Source organism: Lynx rufus, unplaced genomic scaffold, assembly GCF_022079265.1.
Source record: "Lynx rufus isolate CCGP_SWC_20201006 ecotype Redwood Valley unplaced genomic scaffold, mLynRuf1.p SCAF_8, whole genome shotgun sequence".
NCBI lineage: Eukaryota > Metazoa > Chordata > Mammalia > Carnivora > Felidae > Lynx > Lynx rufus.
This window is the reverse complement of record NW_025814896.1, coordinates 133990772-134014838: the sequence shown is the minus strand read 5'-3', so window position 1 is coordinate 134014838 and position 24067 is coordinate 133990772. Positions and strand designations below refer to the sequence as shown.

Here is a 24067-nt window from a genome sequence, read left to right as displayed (position 1 = left end):
AGCCTGCTTGGGATTCTCTCACCCCTCCCGCTCTCGTGCTCGTGCTCTCTCTCAAAAATAAACCAAAAAAAATAAAGAAAAACCTTTCCAGGGAATCCGAGTTCCAGAATAGCTGGAAGAACAGCGTTATGTCGAGGGGCGATGGCTGAAACACACAGCCTTGTCTGAAGACCCTCAGGTCTAGGAGGGAGAAAGAGCGCTCACCAAGTCCAGATGGTAAAAAAACCTGGTGATGGGAGCTCAAAATGAGAAACTAGAGGTCAAGTCTCCTTCAGGGGCCTGACTGATTCAAGTCAGCTGGTGTGGAATGAATGGCAGGTAGCTTCACAACACACGCTCACTTCCAGTATACACATCCACACACACTCAGAAATAACGTTAACCTGAGCCTCACTAAGAGGGCTTAATTCCTCTATGTGACCGCAGTGGAAACCAGGCTGCCCTCTAAGTTAAATTTCAGCTGGCTTTAAACAAACCTCCTCTAGTTTTCACCAGTGACATCTAGGAAACAACAGAAGACTCACAGAAAGAACAATGATGACTTTTGTACAGGCAAATATCTATCAATAACCACAACAGGGTGCTTCTAAATAGCCTAGGTGACCATGAAAGCTACCCTCAGTCAGGGGCACATATCACAAGCAAGAGCAAAGCAAATGCCCTAGCGAACTAGAGCACCAAACCAGCCCCCCACAGCCCAGCATGGCAAACAACAAGCCTGTAGCGGATCGCTTTATGTCTGAATTAGCAAGGAAATTACGAAATCTTTAGTTCAAGTTATAATTCTTAACCCTTTTGATAAGCAGGAGTAAGGTCTCCAGATATTCCTGAAACAGCTGTATTCCAGCTCACACAAAAGAATTTAAGAGCCTAGGGTAGTAAGGCCTACTGTACTTTTTTTTTTTTTTTTTTTTTTTTTACTCCAGGCTCAACCCTGAGTTTAAGTGCACTTAATAATTCCAATCGCATGAAAGCCCTTAAAAAACCTCTTTGCTAGTTGGGTAAATCCTAACTCTGCCCTGTTTCCAGGGTTTAAGTACTGCCTTGGTAGTCTCAGGCCAAGGCTGGGATTACGTTGCAGAAAGTGTCGGAGAGGAAAGATAAAAGAATTAATCTTTACATAATCCTTCAAGCAATGTGAAATAAAAACACCACTTTCAAAAGTGGGAGTCTCCCCTTTTTTCTAAAGGGCATCAATGGACTCATTGCTCAGCACATTCCTAAGCGGAAAAGTGTTGCCAAGATCAAAATGCTGTAAGCGGAAAGGCCCCAGCCATTAAAAATGGATATTATTCACTACAGTAAAATTATCAACGCACAGTCCTAGAAAATGGATTGCAAAGAAACCTGTAAGATCACCCAGAAGAAATGGTTTCCAAACTCATTTGAACTCAATTGTACATAACACTACTCACAGAAACTGACTTGACAAACTATTACCTTTATTAACATGCCATATATTTTCCACGCTATTATTTTTTTGATGTAAGCTTTACACCCAACACGGGGCTTTAACTCACCACCCCGAGACCAAGTCATACACTCTTACCGACTGAGCCAGCCAGGTGCCTCGATTCTTCATCCTATTAAAAACTAACCAAAAAAAGCTGGCAGCGACCCATTAAGTTTCTACAACCTATCATCTGGCATCTGGTGTTAGCCTAAAATTGGGAAAAGTACTGATTGACTGTCACTGCTTTCATCTCCCCAAAAAGGGGGCGGGGCGCAATGTACCACAGATCTAGGAGTACCAGCTGGAAAGCAGCCTGCTCAGGTTCAAACCCTGATGCTACTACCCGTCCTTAGCTTCTGTGCTTCAACTTTCTCCTCCTTTTAGACAAATCTAACCCCCAGATTTTATTGGGAGTTATATTTGTGAAGATGCTTAAAAAACAGGACCTGTCGAGATGGGAAAGTCGGGCCTCAATATGTTGGCCCAAGACCGCACACAGCAATACGAGTGGAAGCCGGGCCAGCGGACTGGCAGCCCGAAGCACTGAGCATGATTAACACGGACTATTATTCAACGGGAAGCAAACGCAGTAAACCACAGATATGACAAAAAAAAATGCTTGGCAACGAATGTTACTTCCTTACTTTCTAAAGGTTGTCAGAGGGCTCACACCTTTAAAAAAAAAACTAGAGACGCATAAATTAAAGCCTTCGTTTTCTGAGTGGCCAAAAGAATTAAGAGTAATTTTCACTGAAAATCCTTTTCAATTTAGCCAGTAGAGAATTACGGAGAATTTGGTTATTTGCATCTGGTGCTTTGGTCTAGTTCCAGGCCAAACGTTCGTTAGTTGCTGGGCCCTCAGCTAAGTCAGTTGGTCTGTTTGGACTCAGTACGTTTCAAACTGTAGCACCTGTAGCAGGGGAATAGTGGCACAGAAACGAACTTGGTATAGCATCTGAGTTCAAACTCCACGTCTGCCATTTAATAGACACACAATTTTTGATAATTTCCCCCCACCCTGATCAGATGTCCTATCAGTCAAGGGGACATTTACTTGGCGGGGCATTTGAGAGGATTAAATATGAATGGGCAGAGCACATGATCAGACACCACAATCCATTCAATCAGTACTGGTTCCTGGTCAGTAAAACAATAGGGCTGGACCACTTATGGATATGCTCAAGGTGTTAGAATTTTAAATGGAAGAGGAGGAAATCTTCGCTTTGTTCTCTGGGTATTTATTATTACTTATTCCCTCCAGGCATTAGTTCTAAAGGCATATAGTCATTTGCAAGTGAAATGTAGATAAGCAGTAAATGGCAAGACGGCTTCAAACTGGATTTCATGATGATGATCTTCACTTCTTCAGGTACTACAGGTTCCCTAAGCACCTGCTGAATGGATCAAAAAAAGTTAACTGTGGTTTATATTAGTACTTAGTTGCAATGTCCTCAAAATTCAATAGTAATACACAAGATATACATACATGGTAACTGTCCACTTGCAAAGCTCATTAAATACAAATCAGAGAAGGGAAGAGGATAGATGTAGGTCAGAATAAAACATAGAGCATAGCTGCCTTAATCAGATTTTAAAGTGAAAATCTTCCTGAACTATGAAGGATGAAGTTAGGTGTTAATTTTAATATATTCAGAGGACACTCACCTATAATCAGTCCGAATAAAATCAGGCTCACAATTTGACAAAAACAGTCCCATGGCATGCCTGTAATAGACCCTCAAATGTGTCTGAAAGTTTGGCTTTTTAAAAGAAGTGACTACATTTAAAAATAAGTGCATTTAAAAATAAGTGACTACAATTCTGATTTTCTCAAATTATTTTTACTACTAGAAATTTTACACATCTTTAAATGGTCTTTCTAGTGTTTTTCATGATTTTAAAAAACAAAAATAACAGTCTCTACTGATAATTAAGTTTGATATACATGAGTGTATTTTCTACCAATCCTGCCCCCAATCAAAAAGTAGTTTTTCTTTTCCAATCTAAAATCAACAAACCATAGCTCACTGCACTGTATGTTGAATAGAAATCCCCAATGCTCATCAATGTTAGAATGCAATCCCCCCAATTATTTTATTAAAACCTAAATGACTTTAAAAAAAAAAACACCCTGCTAATTAAGTTCAAACTACAAAGCAGGTGACATTTAACAGGCTGGACCCTTTGCAAGATGCCGATTTCTGCTAAAGCAAGGACATATTTATTTAAATTTGAGACTAAACACTGAGAATAATCTGCTTTTTAAGAAGGAAGGCTACTTTGGTAAACTTGGTGATTACTCAGAACTTACCAGTACTTGTTACAATGTGATGAGTCTTTCTTCTAATTCACAACGTTTTTTCTAGTGTCTTGGGGCACCCTGGGTGGCTCAGTCAGTTAAGCATCCGACTTCAGCTCAGGTCATGATCTCACCGTTCATGAGTTCGGGCCCCACATCGGGCTCTGTTGCGAACAGCTCAGAGCCTGGAGCCTGCTTTGGATTGTGTCTCCCTTTCTCTCTCTCTCTCTTTCACACACACACACACACACACACACACACACACACACACACACACTCTCTCTCTCTCTCTCTCTCTTTCTCAAAAATGATTAACGTTAAAAATAAATAAAACGTAGTGTCTTACTGATTTTTCCCCAAGTCTCATTCAATTCTATCTTTTCATAGTCACGTTTCAAGGAGATAAAGGCTGATTCTACGCAGCTGAATTTTTCAGCTTATCTTCTGACTTTGAAATAAATTCTCAGGTCAACACTTAAGACATTCTAGTTTAACAGCCAATGTGATACTATAAAACAAAAATTATTTGAACCTCACTCATGGTACAACTGAATGTTTAGAGAGAGAATTCTTTGAAAACTAAACAAGTAATATACTCTGGAACTCTGACATTCGGCTTGAATATCCACGGAAGCATGATTCTAATACCAACCAAAGCACTCATACTCACATAATTAACTTTTCTAGTTTTAAAATGTCCACTTTATTCCATGTAACACTTAACTGGGTAACATTTACATCTGAAGAAGAGATGGTCCACACAACTGCTCTATGGTAAAACACTAACTCTAAGACATGTAGTCCAATTGTATCCATTTCCAGGCACCGCTAGACAAGTGAAGTCACAATGCAGGTACGAGCATCACTACATTTTACATAAGATAAAAGAGGAGTATCAATAAACTTCAGGAAGTAGTAAATTCGTCTGTCCCTTAAAATGAGTATGCAATTGTTACAAAGCCATAGTAAGTGGTTTATAAAATGTAGTTTTATTTTATGTTACTCTGCTGTTACATAGGGCATAACATTTTCACAAGGCTTTTTTGGGACTACAGTCGATGATTAGCAACACACAACAGTGGTCCAACTCTCTACACGAGGGTCGCTAGACAAACTGGACACCCCCTCACATGTGCACAAATCTGCATGGAAAAGTACTAACGTTTTAGACTCGGACTTGTGGACTTTATTTCCCCTTTCTAGTGTATTAAGAAATGACATGCACTTTAATTTGCCAAAAGCAACGCTTGTATTCTGGCAGCAACATGCTACTTCTATTACATAGGAAAGTGAATACCAGAACTACAAAAGGCAGGAGGTGTAAGTGAATTTTTATTGGGAAGGGAAGTTGTCAACTTAAACAGCAGCAAATGAAGAATGAATAAGGAAACTTCCTGTTGTCACAGATACACAAGACCTCCATCATATTTGACACAGGAGGAATTTCAATTTGCGACCCCCCGCGCAGAAATGCCAAATGCTTTTCCGTTCAATCTAATACTTCTGGATTCCTACCAAAAAGGAATACAGGAAGAGCACGGAAAAGTTGCTTACTAAAAGGAAACCCCCAAAGAAGTAAGGGAGGGAATGTAGAAATTAAGAAGTTATGTAGAACACTTTTGAAATTGTCATGAACTGCATTTTCATATCTTCACAGTAATACAAAACACAGTCACTTGCAGAACTGGTTCAGATTACTTAAATACCAGATACATTTTTAGTCCTCTACATAAGTGTTTGGAAGTTACTGACGTTCGTATGAAATGAAGCTATTAATACTTTTCTACAGCAGTAACTGCACACCAGGAAGGCCAAGACAAACACAAATCAAGGAATGGAGTTTTCCCAAAGCCGCAGTGTGAAAAGACTATGAACAGTTGATTCCATACACATGAATGGGTTTCTTTGCTATAGGAAATCCAAATGGAATAAGGAATGGAGATGAGTAAAAAGGTTTCTTGAGGGGAAGAAGGATGACACCCTGTACGCATTTAGTTTTCTGCCCCTTCTGCCGCGTCACATTCTTCTCCTGCACTGTCTGATGTCCATAACTAGGAAAAAAAAAATCATATTAAGTTATCCAGACAATAGACACTGTGACCAAAGACTGGAAGTTAGATTTCTCAAACTCCCAAACACCATCAACTCCTCCCCCGAAGTGTATTTTTGTAAACCTCCCAATATGCATTTACAAAATGACACAAACTGCTTCAGTACATTTTTAAAGCTCTTTTTTAATAGCAGTATAATTTCAGGAAAAAAATGTAGTATTGTTAGAATTTAACGTTATCTCTGCTCACAGCAGCCAAATGTTCTTCCTGAAAGCACTACTGAAATATAATTTATGAAATTAACAAGGCAAAAAAATTTTTAAGGAAGGAGGTGAACCGTAGTCATTTTAACGGTTTCCAAATATTTGAAGGGTGACTGTATTGAAATAGGACCAGACCTATTTTGTATGCTGCAAAGGGTTAAACGAGAACAGGTGATGGAAATTAGAAGGATGCAGTAGTGGGCAAGAAGATGTACAGAAACATTCTTAAATTTAAAAAACTTTTAACACTTATTTCATTTTTGAGAGACAGGGACAGAGCATGAACAGAGGAGGGGCAGGGAGACAGAGAGACAGAGAGACACACACACACACACAGAATCTGAAGCAGGTTCCAGGCTCTGAGCTGTCAGCACAGAGCCCAATGCAGGCCTTGAACTCGCGAACCGCAAGATCATGACCTGAGCCGAAGTCAGACACTTCACCAACTAAGCCACCCAGGTGCCCTGAGAAAGCATTCTTGAATTAGCTAGGATGTTAAAACAGAATTGATCTCCAAGGACCTCTCCAATTTTAGGGTGGAACAATGAAGTGAAGAAGGAAATAGTCAAGTTTTACTGACTATTAACAACAGTTCACAAAATGAATTTCTATTAGATCAACACAGAGACTACGGGTAATTTTAGAAAAACAAGAATCGTATATAATTTTTAAGTTATTGTTAAAAAACTAAAATAAATAGAAACAAAATATCCCTAAAGAACTGTCTAAGAGAGAAAATAAAACAAAACCAGTTAAGATAAAGGCAGCCCCACAATATTCCTGAGAGGAGATATAATGGCTCAGTTTGCTTTTCTTCTATGGAAGCTATTTACACCGATCATTCTTCTACCACTACCCCACAAGAACAGAGATTTCTAATGGCTGGGAATGAAGTATCTTCATTATTTCCTTGTTCAGCAAAGTTGAACAGATATGGTGCTAACATTAAAAAAAAAAAAAAAAAATCCTTTCTAGCAAAAATGAAGCTCCAAACTGGGGAGAACTACACTTATATTAAAAGGAATAGTCCCTTCGGCCACATTTTGTCTAAACGTTTTGACATATTAAATTTACTTGAGCCTATAAAAGAAGCTAAGTAAAGCTCAATTTGTGTTTTTTTGCCCATTATTTTCCCCTTCATTATCTGCCTATCCAAGAAGTAGGAGAAAAACAAAAAAGATAAACAAGTGAAACAGGTCTTGGCCTAGAGACAGAAGTGGAGTAAACTGAGGTTAAGGTTTACTCCCTATCAAATGACTGTAAGACATCACAAAGTAAATTTTCATTATAACAAGGCATTTCACGGGATTTTAGGAAAGCTTAGATACCTACACAATTCCTAAACTGCTGTCGCTAATTGATCCAAAACAAGAAAATATTGCAACTATAAAACCTTCCTATATTAACATAACTATCAACATCTTCATTCCAATGCAATAGTCAATGACGTTAATATTAAGAGTTCCTACAATCTTCGTATCTTCTCAGGAAGGTTTAATAAAACGCCTATTCAACTTGAAAGTCTGCCTACAAAAGAACATTTGGCCCACAGAGAATACTAACAAGCACTCAATACTTTCACTTACATACCTGTGTTCATTTTCTGAGAGAAAGTTGAGCTCTGACTCAAAATATAGGAAGACTGAAATAACTATTTTTGTTCTTAACAAAGACAAAGGATAACAACATTGAAAGAATGAACAACTCACTGTTAGGTTGTCTCTAAGCAACTGCATGATGAGGGTGCTGTCTTTGTAGGAGTCTTCGTTCAGTGTATCAAGTTCTGCAATGGCCTCATCAAAAGCCTATGCGTGGTAAACGATATTTGCATCAACACAGAGTGATTACAATTACAAACCATTTTTACTAAATAGGTGAGCAACCACTTTATACTCTACTATCCATTAAAAATAAAGTTCAACGGACTCATTTTCACAGATTCTCAGTTTGTGGCAATGACCTTATCAGTATGAGTAAGGACTTAGGAGAATGATCTGAAACTTACTGTTTTAGCCAGTGTGCAGGCAAGCTCTGGGTTATTAAGGATCTCATAGTAAAATACAGAAAAGTTAAGAGCCAGCCCCAGGCGGATTGGATGTGTGGGCTGCATCTCCTTCTTGCTTATATCAAAAGCCTCTTGGTAAGCTCCTTGGGAATTATCTATCGTTTCTGTGAAGGGAAGGAAAAAAACAAGCACAATACTGAAAATATCCATCAAATATGCAGCACATTAACACCTCTAACTTACACTACTGCCTCATGTAGCAGTGATTTTTCTGTGGTTTTCTCTTAAAACCACTTATACGACAAAAACATTCTTGTAGTAGGCTATTTAAAAACTAGTTTACAATGTTGTTTGCTTATAATCAGCTTTTTTAAAAAACAGCATGAGAGAGTGTGACCAGATTTTTCAATCTCTCGGACTAAGACACTTTTTTCCTACCTTTTAACTTTACTAATTGGAAATGCAGCAATTAAAAATAATTTGACTGAGGGGCACATGGGTGGCCCAGCTGGTTAAGCATCCAACTTCAGCTCAGGTCACGATCTCATGGTTCATGGGTTTAAGCCCTGCGACAGGCCCTGTGCTGACAGCTCAGAGCCTGGAACCTGCTTCGGATTCCGTGTCTCCCTCTCTCTCTGCACCCCACCCCCTCCCCCCGCTTGCACTGTCTCTTTCAAAAATAAATAAACATTAAATAATAATAATAATTTGACTGATGGCTGCCTGGCTGGCTCATTCAGAAGAGCATGCAATTTTTTTTTTTAATGTTTATTTTTTAGAGAGAGAGAGAAACAGAATGTGAGTGGGTTAGGGGCAGAGAGACAGGGAGACACAGAATCCGAAGCAGGCTCCAAGGTTCCGAGCTGTCAGCACAGAGCCCAATGCAGGGCTCCAACTCACAAGCTGTGAGATCATGACCTGAGCTGAAGTCGGACATTCAACCTACGGAGCCACCCAGGGGCCCCTACGAGAAGAGCGTGTGATACTTGATCTTGGGGTTATGAGTTCAAGTCCCACAATGGGTATGGAGATTACCTTAAAAATAAAATATTTAAAATAATAATAATAATAATAAATAGTAATAACTTGACTGATATGGGTCAGTCATATCAATAAAACCAGAAAAAAACTGGGCTATAATACCTCTTTCCAAAATAATGAAAACACTTTACAAAGATCATCACCACCAATATCTGTATTTTTGTGATTTATTTGTAAAAATAATACTGATTCTTGGTATCAAAAGAGGTATTACGTGAAAGGCAATAAGAAAGTGTCAACATATAGCACAAAATCTGCTCTGACCAGAGGTGGATTACTGACCTAATAAAAATGTCACCTTCCTGAAAAAACTGTTCAGTAATTATTACCGACACTAATCTGATTGTATCCATGCGTTCAAAGGGGCAGGCAGGTTTTCTCAACGAGACCACTGGTCCAGTACAGCTTTAGAAATACTGACCTAACAGAAATTTAAAGTTAGCCCTTTTTGGCCTGAATATGTGCATTTTCCGTCCTCCGAAATGGCACATTTATTGATCTAAACATGGCCCTCACATACGAAGGAGTTCCCGCTGACTGGCATGTAAGGAAGTACTACATACAATGAGCAGCGGTAAAGGTGTCTCAGCATCTAGGCTGTAAATATAGACTATCTACGAATCCCAGACTATTAGAGTATTCTATGGAGAGGACCCATGAACCAGAATGGATTAAATGCCCATGAACCAGAAAGGATTAAATCATCAGACTAAGGCTGGGCCTATGTCCCAGTCTCCCAAAGACCCCCCCTTTGACTTGCAAGTATCTGTCACTTTCAGTTTTGCTTATCTTTATGGCAACAGAAATTATACATCAATAATATTAAGTTTAGTATACAAGTTTTATTACAGCAGAGTACAACAGTCTTCTCTTGGTATCTTCAACTACACTGATATTTGGGATGGTCACACTGTCCCACTTTCAGTTAGTAACTCTGTGCGGGCAGGAAGCCACAGTAACTATTTGAAGGGGCACATCTTTTTGGATGGGGCAAAATTAAAATAATGAACCTACTGTTAATAAGGAATTAAGTGAAGCTTCTATCTAGAACTTGATAAATTTGGTAGCAGGCACATACACAAAATTTAGTTATAGGACCTGCCTTATACTTAGCTACTAATATTCCAGGGAGACAGAGTTCAGTGTTAATACATTCACTTTGATTTTTTTTTTTTTAAACAAACAAGACTGGCAATTCAGTTACTCTCTTTTTCTGTATCTACATTTTTCTATGACAAATTATATACGAGCAATAATAGTTTCATCTCACCTGTCTTCCTCGGAAATGTAGTTATAATTAGTCAACAAGATGATCCTTCAGAACAGGTAGTAGTTAATAAATTAATATGTCAAACAGAAGAAGTACAACATCTTGTTTCTATATTCTGTATGTGATTTCCAATTATCTTAAATTGTAAGGTATAATGACACTAAGGGCCATGAGATAACAGAATCACTCAAAGCATATGCAAATGACTGGGGGCTAAAAATACACTTAGCCAAATTCTAAAGCATAAAAGATTAAGCTTTTTTACGATATTTTAAAAATATCTTATCAGATTATAATCAGAGTTTAGGAGTTTAATTTTTCAAAAACAGCAGCACATAAGGTCAATTCATGACTGTTTTCATTTTTGAGAAAACTAAGGTAACATTATTAATTTTATTTTACATAGATTCCTAGATTTTTTTTAAGACTCCAAGATTTTTAAAAAGTTAAAGAGGGCCTGGAGATGACAGAGTGACTACTGGTACAGGGTCCCATTTATCCCCCTTTCCTTCACATTTTTAACTTTACCCATAAACCAAACATACTTACGTTTTCGATCATCACCACATGCAACTTCAGCAAGGTACCGGAAGTAATCTCCCTTCATTTTCAGGTAGAAGACTTTACTCTCTGGATTAGTTGCATTGGCTATTAAATACTTATCCAACAATTCCTGAAAGAAATAAGATAAAACATTAGGCACTAATATGAGCTCACAACAATATGCACTGGCATCATTACCACAGCAACTACAACCATACCACCTTGGACTTGAAACATGGACTGAGAGCAGGGGTCACAAGGTTGTCATTAGCTGAATGCTTTGGCTCACAGCAAGTCATAGTTTCTAATAGTAGAGCTAGAGCACATCGAACACTAATTAGAAAGAGCCTGGGGGCACCTGGGTGGCTCAATCAGTTGACCATCAGACTTGGGCTCAGGTCATGACCTCGCAGTCTGTGAGTTCGGAGCCCCACGTCAGGCTCTGTGCCGACAGCTCAGAGCCTGGAGCCTGCTTCGGATTCTGTGTCTCCCTCTCTCCCTGCCCTCCCCCACTCCCACCATCTGTCTCTCTCAAAATAATTAAATAAACTCAAAAGAAAATATTGGGTTAGTAATTAAGTATGTCTTTATTCCCTATTTTACTCAAAGAAATGTACACTTGATCCAATGAGCTAGTGCCTCTCAAACTGAGGAATGTGTCCAAGGCGTGCCAGTAGAAACGGCACAGAAGAAGGGCACCTGGCTGGCTCAGTCAGTAGAGCATGCAACTCTTGATTTCAGGGTCATGAGTTCCAGCCCCACAGTGGGTGTAGAGATTACTTACAAATAAAATCTTTAAAAAAAAAGTCACAGAAGACAAATAGGAATAGAGATCTTTGTGGACTATCAATTTTACTCGACGGTAAGTAATTTAAAAATCTTTTTGCAGTAAATATTATGGAGGAGAGTAAAATTCTCATAGAAATTTTAAGACACCAATACCTATACCTCACAGGTTGGTTTTGGGAGTGAAACCAATCAGTGGATGTGAAAGCAATGCGCAGTGCAGTGTCACATGTTAAGCGGTTGGTGTCAGTGGTCAGCCAGCCAGGTATCGCCCCTCTTCTGACTCGGTGCAAAGTTTGAGCAGCACTGATCTAGGCAATGTGAAAACTAGTGAAAACGTTTAAGCAAGAAACAGCCACGGTCATCTTTGCATTCTGGAAAAATAGCCACAGATATTATCAGTTAACATTATACAAAAATACCAACTACAAGGGTGCCTTGGTGGCTCAGTCGGTTAAGTGTCCAACTTCGGCTGAAGTCATGAGTATCATGTTCCTGAGTTTGAGCCCTGCATTGATCTGTGTCTCCCTCTCTCTCTGCCCCCTCCCTGCTTGCTCCCTCCCTCCCTCCCTCCCTCCCCCAAAATAATAAACATTAAAAAAACAAACTACAATACAAAACTGAAGTTTAGAGAAGAATCCAGCTAAGATGGTTTCAAATTCACCTAACTGTATTACTGAAGAAGCAAAAGACTGTTTACAGTTTAAAAGAAAAAGAAAAAAAAGGCTAAGAAAAAGTTTAGAAAACGGTTCTAACTGAAGAACTCTCATTGTTTATCTGACTAAAAATGGCCTAAACAAAATGCAATGATTACATCCATAACTTATTTTCACGGAAATGAACAGGAAAACATATTTTAAATCCTTAAATTTACTTTTTAAAAGTTTACATAAAAAATATTTTAAAAGGGCCTAAAGCTCAGGCAAAATTTTTTATTTTAAAATTACCTAACAAAGCCCCGGGAGTCTATACGTTATAAAACTGGCAAACTGCATAAAAATTGTGGCCAGGAATGAATCAATAGATGTCATTAAGGGCCACACCCAAACACTAGAGGGAACAGTGAAAACGAATGCTGGCTCCCGACCACCAAACTCTTAATTGAGAAAAGATTCAAAAGAGAAGGCTGTAAGAATTTCTTCTGCTCAGCATCACCAATTCAACTTTAACAGCTATTCGCTAACATGAACCTGAGAAACTCTTTCCCGGAATCTTAGAAATTCGTACTACTTTAACTTTTCCCTCTAATACCATTTGTATATATCATGGACGGCTTTCAATTTAAAAACGATTTTTAGGGAACACCAGATTTTAGGACTTTTGCGTGGAGGGACCGCCGCAAAGAAGCGGACTTGTTTTGAAATCGCAAACTGAACCACTGCCATCCCTATCTTTAAAGAAAAATTCAACAAGAGTGGATTGTGAGACGCTGCATTACACAACACAAACACAGTATCGATTCTGTGGGAGCCACAACCTCTGCTTGCACCCAAACTGAGAACTGGAATATAAAATACTCTTCTCCTCCCCAGTGAGTCAGTTAAGACGAGATCACACAGAGGAGCTCCAAAAAGGTGCCAGCTCTGGTGAAGACATTTCGTCACAAAAAAAGCTACTCGGTTCCTTTAAGACGGAGTACTCTGTGATGGAACGTGGCCGAAGTGTGGTAGCAGAGGCTGAGAAAAGCCTGACCCGAGCGAGGACTTGGGGCGAGAAGAGAAAGGCGGTTTAGCACCACCGATCCCTCCTCAGTCACGCAGCCAGATGTGGGCGCGCTCATGAGGACGGCTGACTGGCCTCCAAACGATCGGGAAAGCTGCGAACAACTACTGCACTAGTAAGTACACAGCCACTCGTGAGCTAAACTCGTCCTTTCTAAAATTGCCAACTTTGACTACTAGCTTGCATACAGCCACGACATACGATCGACAAGGCTGGCTTTTACATAGTCACTTGTACATTACTTCCACCTTGGAGTTTCAGCTGGATATTACGGGTTCTTTGTCAGATGCCACATCATTAGCTCCCTAAGAAGGACGGAAACAACAGGTACAGAGTAACTCTGTCTTGCCACATGTTACCAGTAGTAGAGATGTATATTTTAGCCCCAAAAGACAGTGGCTTCTGCTTCATGTCTTACCAAAATGATCATGGCTATTACCAGGTAGTATCGATACCAGTACTGGGGCACCCGAGTGGCTCGGTCGGTGAAGCATCCAACTCTGGACCTCAGCTCAGGTTATGATCTCACACTTCGTGAAATCAAGCCCCCATCAGGCTTCGCATGGAGCCCGCTTGGGGATTCTCTCTTCGCCCTCATCTGCCCGTCCCCTGCTCAAGCTCACCCTCTCAAAATAAATAAACAACTTTTAAAAATACCAGTATTAATTATTAACACCAGACAGAATAAAGGCTATACTTAAAGGTATAAAGTCTAAATGTACAACTTTTATTTAAAAAATTATTTTAAAAACTCAACATGGATCAGAGAGAGAGAGAACCAAAATGATAAATGGTAAGTACCTGAATAAGAAAATCTTTCCATATAAGGTAACTGGTAAGAAGTCAGGAGACAGAAAGAGAATCAGTTTTAACATCTAGGTAGTTAAAAGTTCCCCCGCTGATTTCTCCTGCACATTATTCTTGTCAATTAAGTGGGAGATCCCCTTTGTAACTCTTCGACCTGCAGATTTTATGATCCTGGGAGGCTTGGAGAGCTAAGATGGGGGTTCCTCCAGCACTGACTGTGTGACTTGACTTGGGTAGAAGGCAAATGGTCATTCTTTTTTGAAAATCTGAGAGATCTGTAAAGTCCACGTACTCACTACCCAAAATTACAAGGTGGACTCGTAACTGAGGGCTAAACCAAAGAAACACAAACCTGAGCAAAATCAGAGGAAAATGTTTAAGTTACTACACAGGTCACTTTGAGAGACGCTAAAGGACCTCAGAATAAGCTTAATCCCATAAAGATAGGATGGCAATAAAAATAAAAGGTTGTATCAGAAAAGCTATGGAGAACTGTATAAGAAATGAAATTGTCATGCAATAATATTGATGTAAATTTAGTATAGCAACTATTCCTCTTCAAGCCCATGTCTTAGAGAAAAGGCTAGGAAGAAAGCAAAACTCTAATACTAATTCTATCCCCAGCAGTGAATTATTTTGGCTTATAATAATCCTACCATCACATCAACAGTTTTTCTAAACAATTCCTTTGGCTTCAGTGGTAATATTCCACGGCATTCAACAAACTAAAATAATATGTTTACCTTAAACTCATTTATAAGTGATTCCTGTTTACAGACAAAATAAACTGCTCTTGTCCCTCATCATATAGCTAGCTTATTCTTTATATAAGAAGCTGATTTATTTAGAAGAGTAGGTAACTGATGAAGAGTCATTATCCATATATTTTTATCAGTTTAATCAGCACATACTACCACCAAAACTACATCCATCCATTCAGCAAATAGTCAAATGCTCAACATATGCCAAGCCCCATTCTAAGCACTTTATGTATTATTTACAGCTAAACAAACCATCGTGACAACGAATAAAAGCACACTGGAGTCCAAAAACGTGTCCAAGTCATACAATTAAGTGGAGCCACTATCTGAAACTGGAGGTAGTATTTCTAAGCCCTACCCTGTAAAATAAAGGTTAATAATACCCAAAAATACCTAAAAGCATTTGTCCTTATGTTAGATATTTATTACAATTAGTAAAACAAAATAATTAATATGGCGTACAGGGCAATATGATTATTTAACAACTGGAACATTTATTGAATGGTAAGAGCTACATTTTTCTGACCTTCCAACCTCAAGTATCATGTAGCACACACACAAAAAAAAACCCCAGTGACATGATATGCACGAAAAATAGTCTCTAGACATTAACTGTCTCCTAATTAGGTTGATTAATCCAAGGCACTGAAATCAAAGTAAAATTTAAGACTCAAGAAGGAAATCACATTTCATCCAGAAAGAAATTATACACACATAACCACCCTGATTTGGGGTGGCTGAGTGGACCTTTCAGAGGCTGCATGTGATGGGCTGGAATTACAGGACGGGTCCGAGAGAGAGGAAGATAAAGGACCAGGGTAACTTTGGGTTATTTTAGAATGTATGATTTTAGAAATTAGATTCCTTTGTGAAAGTGATTTATGTCATTAGCTCTATGACCTGGTGGCAAATCACAGCTTCTCAAAACTGTTTCTTTATATAATGAGAATATTATGATCCAAAGGCCTTCTCTTCTCAGAAATTACCATTTTAGGGGCGCCTGGGTGGCTGAGATGATTAAACATCTAGATTTCGGCTCAGGTCAGGATCTCACGGTTCATGAGTCCGAGCCCTGCGCTGGGCTCTGTACTGACAGCTGGCTTGGGATTCTCTCTCTCTCTCTGCCTCTCCCCTGCTCCCACGTGCTCTCTCACTCTCTCAAAATAAATAAACTTAAAAAAAAAAAAATTACCATTCTAAGTATACCAGCTAAGGGTTGAATCTCATAAAGGACTTGTTGCCTTAACTAAGGAGGCAACGAATCATCTATAACATGATCCAAGTTAATCATCTATCGCATTATCAATCTATGGAAATATTTTCTACCCTTAATAAAATAAATGCCTTGCACAATTAATTGCCCTTGCACTATTTTTTTTTTTAACACTTACAACCAAAGCGGCTCGATTTTATTGCAGGGACGCTAGGGAGGAGCAGGGCAAGTGAGGGTCTCTGTAGGAACTCCTATTGCTGAGTAGGACTGCCAGGCCCAGGTCTGTCGGGAAGGCAGGAGAGGATCAGCGGCCTGCCCGCTTTGCTCCATCTTGGGCCCAGGGTCCAGGCCCTCACTACTTGGGACCGAGGTAGGAAACAGCTTGTCCTGTTTTTCCCAGGGTCTCCAGCAGAAGATCCACGCCGTGCTCAGAGTTGACGCAAACCTTCTCGTTAGGCAGGTCAATGCCAAACTCAACTCCTCCCAGCTTGTTGAGCACCCGACTGACTGCACTGGAGCAGCCTTCACAGGTCCTGTCCACAAACAACTCGTGTTTCAGCATGACTGTGGATGTGCTGGTAGCGACGCGACGCCTCTGCTGGCTCTCTCCCTTGCACTATTTTTTTTAAAGTTTATTTCCTTATGTTGAGGGAGAGAGAACACACAGGTAGAGGAGGGGCAGAGAGAGAATCCCAAGCAGACTCTGCAATGTCAGCACGGAGTCCAACGTGGGGCTCAGTCTCTCGAACTGTGAGATCATGACATGGGCCAAGACCAAGAGTCAGACACTTAACACTTAATCAGCTGAGCCACCCAAGCCCCCACCCCCAGCACTATTTAAAAACGTTATTGATCGGGGCACCTGGGTGACTCAGTCGGTGGAGTGTCTGACCCTTAATTTCAACTCAGGTCATGATCTCAGGGTCATGAGTTTGAGCCCCACACTGGGCTTCATGCTGAGCATGGAACCTGCTTGGGATTCTCTCTCCCTTTTGCCTTGTCCTTCCCTCACGCTGTCTCTCAAATAAATACAAACTTTAAAAAAAAAGTTACTGATTCATAACTGTTAAGTCTTGGAATCTAAGTCTTAAACCCCAGCTCTGGTGCCTAACTAACAAAATGAAGGAATGAAGTAAAAATTTTCATAGAGGCTAATCACCAATGTGAGGGATCCCATAGGTTAGGCTGTGTGATTTAGCTGACATCACACGGCAGATCAGATCAGTAAGAGCTCAAACTCAAGTTGCAATGCCTATATTCAGGCCCCTACCTTCTTTACTCAAACCTGTAGCAAATCCCAAACCTCTACAAATGAACAAAAAAAAGTTTTAGTAAATTGTACCAGAGGAGTAGAGTGACCCTATGTCCTGGTTTGCCTGGCTTAAGCCTGCTGTCTCGTACAGTTACAATGCTATCTCTTTCATTCTTAAGAAGTACCCCATTTCTGAAGATATCCAATCATCCTGCAGACACCTAGTCACAGCTCAGAGTATTATTTCAATACTAAAAGTTAGGGGATTAAACTTCTTGCCAGACCCTTTAACAATCACACAGAAGGTGCTAAAACTTTTAAGCACGCACTGACAACCGAAGGTGGGGCCATGTAACTAGTTCTTTCTCTGAACTTCTTCTTTTAAACATCACCCATTTGTCAACTGAATAGATGCAAATTTGGACAACCAACTATAAATATCAGCCTCATTAATGACAAAAAATGAAACCAAAGCATCTTTAGTAACAATACTGACCTAAATTTTAGAGCTTTTACTTTAATACTTTTGCCGCTCCCCTCCTCCTCTATTCAATTATCCTTTCAGATAATAATCCCTTCCATAACTAGTATTTTACACGTCCCTAACTATCCTAAAATGAAATTAGTAGGTAATATGTCTACACATAATTTTAAAATCTACATTAATATACATTAAGACAAGGGAGAAATAAAAGCAATTTGTAGTAAAACAGTATGTATTTCCCTATGTAAATGTTTATACGCCTAAAGTGTAAAGCATAACACAGCCAGATGTTTGCCTCTAAGAAATCACCATGAATATGAGAACCTTCAGATACAGACTTCCACAGTCTGTACAAGTATCACTAACAGTCTAACCAGTCATCACAAACAAAATAAAGTAAAATCTTCTCTTGACTTTTACATAGTAGTTGTATTCTTGGTTAATTTTGTATACATTAAAACCATGGGGGGGGGGAACCCTTTGTGTTTAACTAGTTAATAAAACAAAATTAGGTCTTAGCCTCAGATAATTGTAAAACAATTTTCTACCTAAATGAGTGAGCAGCTGGACATTCATGACCCAAGACTGTATGTCTATGTACTAAGGGAGGTCTAGTGTCACTGAGCTCTGTTCACTCAATGTGCTGCCTTCCCTACACTTGTTCAGAAACAATGAGTGAGTCAATGGTGTGTGTGTGTGTGTGTGTGTGTGTGTGTGTGTATATATATATATAATAGCCCTATGGGAGCTCATATAAGGAAATAACTACTCTGTTAAGCAACTGGAAGTTTTTCTTTTTTATTTATTTTTCAAATGTTTATTTATTTTTGAGAGAGAGAGACAGAGCCTTGAGTAGCGGAAGGGCAGAGACAGAGGGAGACACAGAACCCAAAGCAGGCTGAGCTGTCAGCACAGAGCCCAACACCAGGCTCGAACTCACGAACCGTGAGATCATGACCTGAGCTGAAGCCGGATGCTTAACCACCTGAGCCACCCAGGCGTCCCTACAAGTTTTTCTTGAGGTATCAAGTGACCCGTGTCTTAAAGGGTAAATACGATTTTACAAAAATAGGCAGAAAGCATGGGGGAAGAAGGCACTCCGAAGGAAGGAGTCTGTGGCACAAAGGTACAATTGCACAAATAGGTGGAAAGTACTGAAGGTGGCAATCTTTTCAAAAGAAAAAACTCCCAAATCACAAGAACATTTTTAAAAGGCACCAAATTTTGGGGCGCCTGGGTGGCGCAGTCGGTTAAGCGTCCGACTTCAGCCAGGTCACGATCTCGCGGTCCGTGAGTTCGAGCCCCGCGTCAGGCTCTGGGCTGATGGCTCAGAGCCTGGAGCCTGTTTCCGATTCTGTGTCTCCCTCTCTCTGCCCCTCCCCCGTTCATGCTCTGTTTCTCTCTGTCCCAAAAATAAATAAACGTTGAAAAAAAAAATTAAAAAAAAAAAAAAAGGCACCAAATTTCATAATATTCATCATGAATTACGTTCGAACGCCTCAATGGAATGAGTGCTAGATTGATAATCTGGTTCTAGAGTCTGCATCTAGAGCAAGTTCCTTAATTTCATTTCCTCTTCTATAAAATAGGCAAAATAACTACTAGGTATGTACCCAGTGGATACAAAAATACTGATTCAAAGGGGCACATGCAGCCCAATGTTTACAGCGGCATTATCAACAATAGCCAAACTATGGAAGAAGCCCAAATGTCCATCGACTGATGAGTGGATAAAGAGGTGGTAGATATAAATATAGATACAGATACATACACACACACACTCTAATATTACCCAGCCATCAAAAAGAATGAAATCCTGCCATTTGCAATGACATGGATGGAACTAAAGTATACTATGCTAAGTGAAACTCAGTCAGAGAAAGAGAAATACCATATGATTTCACTCATATGTAGAACTTAAGAAACAAAACAGATAAAGGGGAAGGAGGAAAAAAAACAGAGGAAGGCAAATCATAAGAGACTCAACTGTAGAGAACTGAGGGTTGCTAGAGGGGTGTTTTGGGGGGGTGGTGGGCTAAATGGATGATGGGCATTAAGGAGGTCACTTGTGATGAGCACTGGGTGTTATATGTAAGTGATAAATCACTAAACTCTACTCCTAAAACCAATATTACACTCTACGTTAACTAACTAGAATTTAAATCTGAAACAAAAGCCTAGGTGAAATAAAAATAAAATAAACAAAATATTCACTAAGTTTTAATAACCTATGCTATTATTAAGGCATTAAGTCAAAGAGCAATCTGTTAAGCAGGTCGACCTCTAGATAAAAACGTTTTCTTGCCATTTTTCATTCATAAAATTCTGCATATGGCATGTTAAGCATGTAGCACAGTGCCTATCACACAGTGAGACTCATTCCTTGTCCAATGAGCCCAGGCCATAGCACAGAAGCGTGCTGAACAGGTGCAAGAGCAACAGGATTTCGCGCACAGGACTACCTCAAAACGGTGCAGTGCGCACTTCTTTTTCTAATTCTTTATTTTCATCAAAGTAATAACTGCAAGAGTTAACCACCCTCTGTTATTCCTACAGAAAAATAATAGTCTTGCTATTCTGTTATATCACGGTTTTGCTCCTTCAAGGAAACGTTTTTTTTTTTTTTTTTAAATCATGACCTCATACTAGTATCTCCAATTCAAATCAACACCACAGGATTCTTCCTTATTTGTATCTTCTCTTCACACACAAGACGACTCTGGTTGCCATTAAAATAAGAGGTAATGCATGTACATCCCAGAAAATTCAAAAATGTTAAATAAAGTTTCTCTCCCTCCCCTGGGTTCTCCATCCGGTTCTTTCCTTCCTCCAGTTTCTTATACATTCTTCCAGATATTTTTTACACATTTAAAATCCATGTTCCCCACCCCGCTCATATCACCACACTACACACTATTCTGTACCCTGTTTTTATCTCCATATAATCCCTCTGAGATCATTCCATATCCATATATTTAAAACTGCACAGTAGTACACTAAAGGGGCACACTATAAATGTTTAAATACTCTCCACTGATGAACATTTAAATTGCTTCAAATCTTTGGATATTTCCAACAGTGCACAAAATGTACACTTGATCCTTAGGATAAATTGTTAAACTGTCCTCCCTGGAGGTGATTCCAATTTATTTAAAAAAAAAAATTGTTTTTTTAATCTTTATTTTTTGAGAGAGAGGGAGACACAGAATCCGAAGCAAGCTCCAGGTTCTGAGCTGTCACCACAGAGCCTGACACGGGGCTCAAACTCATGGACTTCGAGATGATGACTGGAGCACAAGTCGGATGCTTAACTGACTGAGCCACCCAGGTGATTTCAATTATTTATAATCTCACTAGCAATGTTATTAATGTTTCTATCTCTCAATATCCTCTGAACCCAGGGAACATCCTTTTTTCTCTTTTCCAATCTAGTAAGGGGAGAATAGATTATCATGCTTCTGTTTGCAGTTTTCTTGATTATAAATGAAGTAAATAGTTGTGTATCCTTTTCTATTAACACTCTATTTGTGTCCTTTGCCATCTTCCTGACTTGTAAGAACTCTTCATACGTTAATGGATTCATTTCCCAGATGTATCTCATATAAGTTTCATGTATTTAAAGACTGGCAATTAAATGGCATTTATTCATATTTTCTATTACATTAAGTCATATATAATATAACCAAAATACTTCTCAGTATGAGAAGTCCAAGTTAACGTGACTATTCAATTTTAGCCCAAATAAAATACAAGGACAGAAGATTTTTAACTGAAATGCAAGTCTGAATGTGTGTTTAATGTACTGTCTACTGACCACATGAAACGGTTACACATTTTAAATGTTACTTGCAGAGCAGTACCACAGACTAAAATACACACACACACACACACACACACACACTCATGCACTCTTAGTATGGTGGAGTGGAGTACTTAAGAAATCTCTGACTCACCACCTTAAAATAGATGGGCAGAAAAGGCTCTGATTCTGGCAATACAGTGAGACTGAACAGACTTTCCCTTCTAAAAATAATCAAAACGCTAAATAGAAGCAAATAAAATAGAAAAACTACAAGAGCTCCAAAAGAAAAAAGGAGACATCGAAATGCTGGATAAGACGAAACTAAGAGCAAAAAGTCAAGGTTTGTAACGCAAGGAGAGTGGTGTGTGCCAGAATTGGGGACCCTAGAAAAACCTATCAACGCTGAAAGGTAGCAAGAAAGCTATTTCCTGGGGTTTTCTGGCAGGTGGGTGCGGTGTCCCATAAAACACTGAAACTCAAACCCATGTTCTGTGCAGGTGCTATTTATTTAGCTTTTTATTTCATACACAATGTGTGAATCCACGAGCTGAAAATGTATGTAAAAATGAGCTGAAGCTTAGTGTGCCCAGAAGAAACAAATCCCCAAAAGCACTGACTGTGTAAAGCTACTTCTACAAATGCAAGGCACAGCCACAAGTCCCATGGAAAAAGCTACATCCATATTATTAAAAACAACAGGGGCTCCTGGGTGGCTCAGTCGGTTAAGTGTCTGATTTCGGCCCAGGTCATGATCTCAGGGTCCGTGAGTTTGAGCCCCGCATCGGGCTCTGGGCTGATGGCTCAGAGCCTGGAGCCTGTTTCAGATTCTGTGTCTCCCTCTCTCTCTGACCCTCCCCCCTTCATGCTCTGTCTCTCTCTGTCTCAAAAATAAATAAACGTTAAAAACAACAACAACAAAGCTACTCAAGGGACAGATCCACTCTACGGGATCAACACACAAACAAGGGATGGTTAGAACCTGAAGAACTTAAAAAAACGACAGTGTGGGGAGCCTGGGTGGTGCAGTCGGTTAAGCGTCCAACTTCAGCCAGGTCACGATCTCGCGGTCTGTGAGTTCAAGCCCCGCATCGGGCTCTGGGCTGATGGCTCAGAGCCTGGAGCCTGCTTCCGATTCTGTGTCTCCCTCTCTCTCTGCCCCTCCCCCGTTCATGCTCTGTCTCTCTCTGTCCCAAAAATAAATAAACGTTGAAAAAAAAAAAAAAAAACGACAGTGTGTAATAAAACATAAAGTAAGTATGATAAATATTTATTTAGAAAGAGAACATGTGCATGTGTGACAGCAGGAGAGGGGCAGAAAAGAGGGGGGCAGAGGATCTGAAGCAGGCTCTGTGCTGCTGACAGTAGAGAGCCCAACGAGGGGCTTGAACTCACAAACCATAAGATCATGACCTGAGCCAAAGTCAGAAGCCTCATCAACTGAGCCACCGAGGCGCCCCTAAAATAAGTATGTTAAAAATGATTCAAGACCTACATTTTAATAGTTATGGATCAAACAGATGATGCCCAGGACTAGCTTCAAATGGAGGCAGAGGAGTGTTTCTGGTGGGGATATAAACAAAACAGAATTCATAATTGTTAAAGCTGGGAAATGGGTTATTACAACATTCTCTTTATCTTTGTAGAAGTTTGACACTTTCACTTGATTGAAATAAGCAAAAATATTTTTTTAAAAAAGGGGGGAGGGAACAGAAGCTAGAAGGAAGAACAGGATACAGTAAATTAAGCAAAGGCAGCCTGGAAGTGAGGGAAGAGGGGGAAAGGTTTTTAGAATTAAAAAAGAGAGAAAATTAGTAAAACGGAAGGCTTACTTTAAGAAACTAATCAAAGCAGAGGACAAATAACTACCAAGATGAAAAAAATTATGGATAAGTCTATAGATGCAAGTAGAATTCTACAGAGATGCCTAAAAAATGATGTTTAAGAGAACATGTGATACGAATTCCAGAGAAGGGAAAGAATGAAGAAGAGATGCTATTCAGAAATAAGGCTGAGACTCTCCCAGTTATAATATAAAAGACACCATCTTCAGAGTAGAGAAGTACACTGAACCCAAGCAAGATAAAATAAACATAAATTCATACCTAGACCAGCACGGTAAGATGAAGAATGCCAAAGACAAGAAAATTCTTAGAAGCAACCAGAGAAAGGACACGTTACCTATCAAGGAAGAAACAACAATATGACCGACAGGCTGATTTTTCATCAGAAAACAATCAAGTATCTTCCAAGTGCTAAGAAAAACAACTGTCAGTCAGAATTCCTCAACCAATTAAAGTACCATATAAAAGCAGGTG

The 24067-nt window shown here is 39.5% G+C and overlaps 2 protein-coding genes across 2 annotated transcripts in view; both read right to left on the bottom strand.

Moving 5' to 3' along the window:
- Positions 1-4722: 4722 nt before the first annotated feature.
- The window catches only part of YWHAQ (tyrosine 3-monooxygenase/tryptophan 5-monooxygenase activation protein theta), a 38728-nt gene continuing 19383 nt past the window's right edge, over positions 4723-24067 (bottom strand). The window contains exons 3-6 of the mRNA XM_047068602.1: positions 10932-11055; positions 8072-8235; positions 7776-7871; positions 4723-5803 (exon numbers count right to left, since the gene is read on the bottom strand). Of these exons, the coding sequence (XP_046924558.1) occupies positions 5744-5803; positions 7776-7871; positions 8072-8235; positions 10932-11055 (444 nt within the window). The 3' untranslated portion in view covers positions 4723-5743. The remainder of the gene's footprint in view (positions 5804-7775; positions 7872-8071; positions 8236-10931; positions 11056-24067) is intronic.
- On the bottom strand, positions 16159-16889 carry LOC124503514 (copper transport protein ATOX1-like). Its single transcript, XM_047068603.1, has one exon. The coding sequence runs from the start codon at positions 16774-16776 to the stop codon at positions 16570-16572; it is 207 nt and encodes a 68-aa protein (XP_046924559.1). The 5' UTR covers positions 16777-16889; the 3' UTR covers positions 16159-16569.

What these genes read in the sequence shown, in the direction of transcription:
- LOC124503514 (XM_047068603.1), bottom strand. Translation starts at nt 16,776, where the DNA reads ATGCTGAAACACGAGTTGTTTGTGGACAGGACCTGTGAAGGCTGCTCC.